General features: G+C 40.8%; 1 protein-coding gene across 1 annotated transcript; it reads left to right on the top strand.

Moving 5' to 3' along the window:
- Positions 1 to 484: 484 nt before the first annotated feature.
- LOC121760074 (homeobox-leucine zipper protein ATHB-40-like) lies at positions 485 to 1593 on the top strand. Its single transcript, XM_042155676.1, has 3 exons — positions 485 to 626; positions 723 to 1054; positions 1213 to 1593. The coding sequence occupies exons 1-3, from the start codon at positions 554 to 556 to the stop codon at positions 1420 to 1422; spliced, it is 615 nt and encodes a 204-aa protein (XP_042011610.1). The 5' UTR covers positions 485 to 553; the 3' UTR covers positions 1423 to 1593.
- The last annotated feature ends 4407 nt before the right edge of the window (positions 1594 to 6000 follow it).

The following is a 6000-nucleotide window of genomic DNA, read 5'->3' as shown; positions in this document are numbered from 1 at the left end:
CGACGACGAACTTTTTTGATGAAATTGTATTTGAGAGGCAAACGGGAGTATAAATTTTGGTTAAAATCTATTTTGTCTCGCAACCTAAAAAATAAGTTGGAAAAACAAGTTGAGATTTGTCGCAGATATATCACTATCCATGAGTTATATGATTTCTTCTATTTATAAATAAAACAAAATCATTTGGTTAAATTCATCTACAATATATTAGTCCTGGTGACTGAAATTTTTCTGCGTTTGTGAACAAATCCCAATAATTTTAACCAAAAATTATGATCTTTTGCCTCTTATATTTATTTGTAATGGTAATAGACTCGTAGATTATGCCATCAAAGGAAGTGCCAAAGAAATCACTCGTAGATTAGTTTGTCTTAATGATAAAGAGGGGCATTCTCGTAAATTCGAGTAAAGAGGATGCCCAATTAGACGATTTGAGTAGTATAAATGCAAGATGAAGAGTGAGCAACATGCTTAGCAAAAAAAAACAAGAAAAAAAGAACTCTCTCTCTTTCTTCCTTGAATTTTAAAGTCTAACCAATCAGTCAGAGTTAGAATGAGCCATGAATTTAGTGACATGTCTGAATACTATCCTGTCGGAATAACCAGCCAGTTTGCCCCAGATCAAGGTAGCCAGCCACTTGTAATCATTATTAATTAGAAACCCCAATGTTTAATTATAGTAATTTGAATTTTTTTTAAAAAAATGTTTGACCTCTGTGTAGGGGTGGTGGTGGAGAAGGCAAAGACACGGCGGAGGCGGAGGAAAGGGAAAGGCGGCGACAACGACAACGACGGAGATGTGATGATGAGGAAGAGGAAGCTGAGCGAGGAGCAGCTGAGCATGCTCGAGCTGAGCTTCGGCAGCGAGCACAAGCTGGAGACGGAGAGGAAGGAGAAGCTCGCGGCGGAGCTGGGGCTGGACCCACGCCAGGTGGCGGTGTGGTTCCAGAACCGCCGCGCCCGGTGGAAGACCAAGAAGCTCGAGGAGGAGTTCTCCAAGCTCCGGTCCCACCACGACTCCACTCTTGTAGAGAAATGCCGCCTTCAGACTGAGGTCGGTCACTTCTCTCTTATTAATTAGTATCGTCGACGGTACATTAGTCTGATATTATTATTTGTTTATATATTGGATGCATCACTCCATTTAGGATCGTCATCGGCATATTAATTTGATATTGTCTGGTTATATAATTGGATGATTGGTGGATGCAGGTGTTGAGAATGAAGGAGCTGCTGAGTGAAGCGGAGACGGAGATCGGGAGGCTGCGGGAGAGGGTGAGGAGCAGTGACAGCCCGGCGGGCTCGTCGGGTCAGTCGATGGAGCAGGGCTTTGTTGGCGGTGGTGAATTTGGGATGGAGGGTTTAGAGAGCGTTTTTTGCGGCAACGCTTTTCAGTGGGAGGATCATGTTTATTATATGTAGCTGGTTGATGTTAATTAATTAGGGTCCCATCTAATGTAGATAATCACGATTAGTGTAATATGTATGTAAATTACTTCTCCATTTATCGGTAGTTGTGTTGTGTTTATTGCTGACCAGCAGCCAAGATTAGTGCAATGTAAATTGATTTCCAAAGCCCCACTTGGTTTAGTATTATGGCTCTCTCTGATTTATTTATATTAATCTCAGTTTGGGAGAAATCAGTACGACTTAGAGCACCCACAACCGTATTCTTGCCAGCGAGCACGGTTGTGGGCCCGACCCCACTTTTTCTGTCTTCTCTCTGGCAAGAGCATAACACCCACAGCTGTGCTCTTCCGCAAGGACGAGCACAATTCAATTTAAAATTCAATTAAACAAAAACATTTTCATAAAATTAAAATTCATTAAAAAACCACAATAAATATTACAAATTACAAATAAAATAAAAAAGACATAATTAAAATCCTAAAAATTAAAAATTACATAATTAAAATACTAAAAATACCTAAAAATAAAAATTACATAATTAAACTCCTAAAAATTAAAAATTACATAATTAAAAGCTAAGAATACCCCCGTGGACGACTATTCATCCGGCGGCACTACCCTCAATTGTCTTTGGAGGCCCAATATCATGGTCTCGTGCGATCGAAGTTGCGAGGGGGTCATAGTGGACCTATCAGCCATATTGAGTTGGGCCAAAAGCTGCCACAACGAGTTGGTGGGGGGTGGAGGTGGCGTATATGGAACGGGAACAGGAGCAGGAACTGGAACATCGGCGGTTGCAGTCGCGGCTCGACGGCGGTTGGCCGCTGCCTTCTTCCTTCCTTGCGATCGGCGTTGGGAACCGCCCGGGCCGGCGTCGGGGCTACCCAAGTTAGCTCCGGCGAGTTGGCTAACCACTTCTTCGGAGCCGGCGTCGAATAGGGATACAGACCTTGACCGTTTGGAGGAGCCACTAGAGGAGGATGTTACGCCTCCCATATACTTCGGGTGCGTCCACGTCTCCTGCCAAACGTTGAGGTACTTGAACGACTTGTAGTTCATGGATTGGTAGGTGCTCAACGCGGCAGTGATGATGTCGACCTCACTCCGGCCGCTCCCCGCATTCCGCTCTTCCTGGAGGAAATAGCCATTGAACTTGTCAATTTCATCGTTGGCTCGGTACATGGCGTTGCGCACCATACTCACGTTGCGCTCGATTGTTCCCGGCGGCCGGTTTTCATTGTACCGACGAGCGATGCGCCACCAAAAGTGATCGTCGGATTGGTTCGTGCCAACCACCGGATCTTCAGAGATTTCTAAGTACGCCGTGAACAATTTATCCATCTCCGCCGGAGTGTACGGTGTGCGGACACCGCGAGTAGGAGTCGGAGTTTGGGAGGGGGCGGTCGGCCTAGGCTCCGGTGTCCACCCGTATCGCCCTTCGGGGGCACCGTGGTCGTCGATTGGGTATGGCCGGTAGCCACCCGGAACGCCTGAACTTTGGGTTTGAGGAGGGGCTGAATATTCCGTTTCCGGACTAGGAAACGGTTGTGAACCGAACCATTCGGGGTTCCAACCGTGGGAGGGCGAGGGGTCATCGCCTTGGCCGGACATTGTTATGTTGTAGGAGTGGAAGAAAGATTGAGAATGGATATGAGAGAATGAAGATGAGAATGAGAATGGAAATTAGAGAGTGTAGATGAGAATTGTGTAGTGTGGGGTGAATTTTTGGGTGTGAAAGTGGGGTATTTATAGATGAAAATGTGTATTTTTGGGGGGAAAAAATAAAAAAAAAATTAAAAAATGATGGAAAACGGTAAAAAACGGATATATTTTTTTGGGAAAGTGGATTTTTTTAATCGCTTTTTTAAATTAAAAACTGATTTTTAATTAAAAAATATTCAAAGGCAACGGCTATGTCGTTGCCCAATCGCGTGCCGTCACGTCAGCTGCTCGCTGGCACGGACGTGCTCGATGCATCGAGCAGCGCCGTGCCAGCGGCGCGAGCGCAACGGCGGCGGAGCTCGTCCTTGCCAGCGGCATGGACGGACGGATGCCTTCCGTCCACCGTTGCAGATGCTCTTAGGCCACGGGATATCGAGGGGCGAAAATGATATTTTACGGTTTTCAAATTTTTAATAACTTTAATTTCTTTGAACTATTGTATTGATTAGATCATTCTTGAGTTTTAATTGAGATTTTCTAATTTGCAAACATAAATTTCCACATATATATAGATATATATGCATAGGGATGTATTCATTTCTTTTTTGTATCTTTTGTTCTTTGTTCTTTGTTCTTTTAATCTCAGCCCCACAATTTTGTCATCCGACGGTTAGATTGGTGCCACGTGTCATTTAATAATGCAGATTTTCAGTTGAATAATGCACACCGACTAATAATGCATCATTATAGTGTAATAATGCAGATTTTCAGTTGAATAATGCACACCAACTAATAATGCACCATTATAGTGTAATAATACAGATCATCTGGACCGTTGATGAATGAGATCTAACGGCCCATATTAAAAAGAATAAAGGATATAAGGGATGAATATGAGAATAACGCTTCCCTGTATGTACATGATTAAACTGATTCAATATTTAACTTGTTTATTTTTTATCTATCTAATATATTTTTATGTGTCTAACAAATTGTTATCATATACATTTCTGATTCTTTAAATTCAATATTTGTTTCAATTCAATTATTTAATTGACTGTGTGAAATTAGTGCAAAGAAAATAAAATAGGTTGTGCGTCGCACGGAGTTAGCACTAGATATAACCCCGTGCAATCCACAACCAATTTTATTTTCTTCTGCACTAATGTCACATTATCAATTAGTAATTAATTATTGTTGATTTTTTTCATTTAAATTAGATTTTTCTTCTTCATCAATTCGATACAACTAGTTAAGATTTAAATTCGGCAATACGTGTTACTTCAACTTGTCGAGATTTAAATTCGGCAATACTAGTTATTGAACTTGACGAGATTTAAATTCAGCAATACATATCACCACATCATGTCGAGATTTCAATTCGGCAATACATATCACCACATCTTGTCGATATTTAAATTTGGTCATTAAAATGAACAACAAATGTAAATTAACAGTACTATATTTACAATTGTTATAAATTCAGTTTTAAAAATCAAATTTCAAACAATATACTATCTACCCATGTGCGATGCACGACCGATGGACAATCCAATTTCTTTTTCGAGTACTAACTAAAATAAGGAACAATATCATAGCTTATATTTTTAATGATAAATATATACTCCCTCCGTTCAGCGGTAGTTGAGCCATTTCTTTTTCTGCACTCGTTTTGGAAAAATGATACTCCCTCCGTCGGCCATTAGGAGTCCCGGTTTACCATTTTAGTCCGTCTGCCATTAGGAGTCCTCCCGGTTCACTTTTACTATAAATTGTAGATAAACATCACATTCTACTAACTCATTCCACTCACATTCTATTATAAAACTAATATATAAAAATGAGCCGCATATTCCACTATCTTTTCTCACCCATTTTCCTTTACATTTCGTAAAATCCGTGGCGAACTCAAATGAGACTCCTAATGGCGGACGGAGGGAGTAATAAATAGTTAGAGTGGAGAAAAAGTAAAGTAAATGAGAGAATAATGTAGATAAGACTCTTATCTACCTTATTATGTTACTTACTTTATTCTCTCTACATTTTAACTATTTATTACTCCAAAATGAGTGCAGAAAATGAAATGACTCAATAACCGCGGAACGGATGGAGTGTTATGTTTTTAGACAACTAATGACAACAATATCTAGTGTTGAATTTCTTGCAATGCAAGGCCTATTATATTTTATTATCACTAATTTTACATTGTCAATTAATTAATTGAAATATAAAATTAAATAAGTTAAAAATTTATAAAAACACGAACACATTGATTTGAATACATTTGGATCTATACAACAAAACAGCACAATCGCATATTGTGTTTAATATATTCTGGAGTACTATGGTCCTATTTATCGTTTTATAACAAAAAAGTATAATTATACTCCACTTTTATTGACAATACATCAAAATATATATATAATATATAGAGATAATCAAAGTATAATTAATATTAAGTGTATAACTAGAGAACAAATCTCAGCCACACATCTTAATAATCCAAATTAATCTTAGAGCGTCCACTATAAGGTGGACGCGGCGGTCGCCGCGAGCGGGGCGATGGCGGGGCGGAAGGCGCGGCGCTTATAGTGGATGGGGTGTCCGCCGCGAGGGTGGACGCGGCGGAAGGGGTGGAGGGCGGCGGACGAGGCTTCGCCGCGAGTGGGGCGAGGACGCGGCGTGCATGGTATAGGCGCAGCTATAGCCGCAGCTATTATAGTGGCGGAAATCCGCCGCGGCTATAGCCGCATTGTTCGATATTTTTTTTTTCGTTTTTCATATCTATAAATACCACTCTCCCTCCTCCCCCACTCCCATTTTCACAACATCCATACACCCACTTTCTACAAAAACACTCTCTACAAAATGCACCGAGGAGACGACGAATCACCCGACACTGAGGAATCGGGATATGACAGCAATCCA

This window comes from Salvia splendens, chromosome 13 (assembly GCF_004379255.2).
Source record: "Salvia splendens isolate huo1 chromosome 13, SspV2, whole genome shotgun sequence".
Classification (NCBI taxonomy): Eukaryota; Viridiplantae; Streptophyta; class Magnoliopsida; order Lamiales; family Lamiaceae; genus Salvia; species Salvia splendens.
This window is presented reverse-complemented; position numbering and strand designations above follow the sequence as displayed.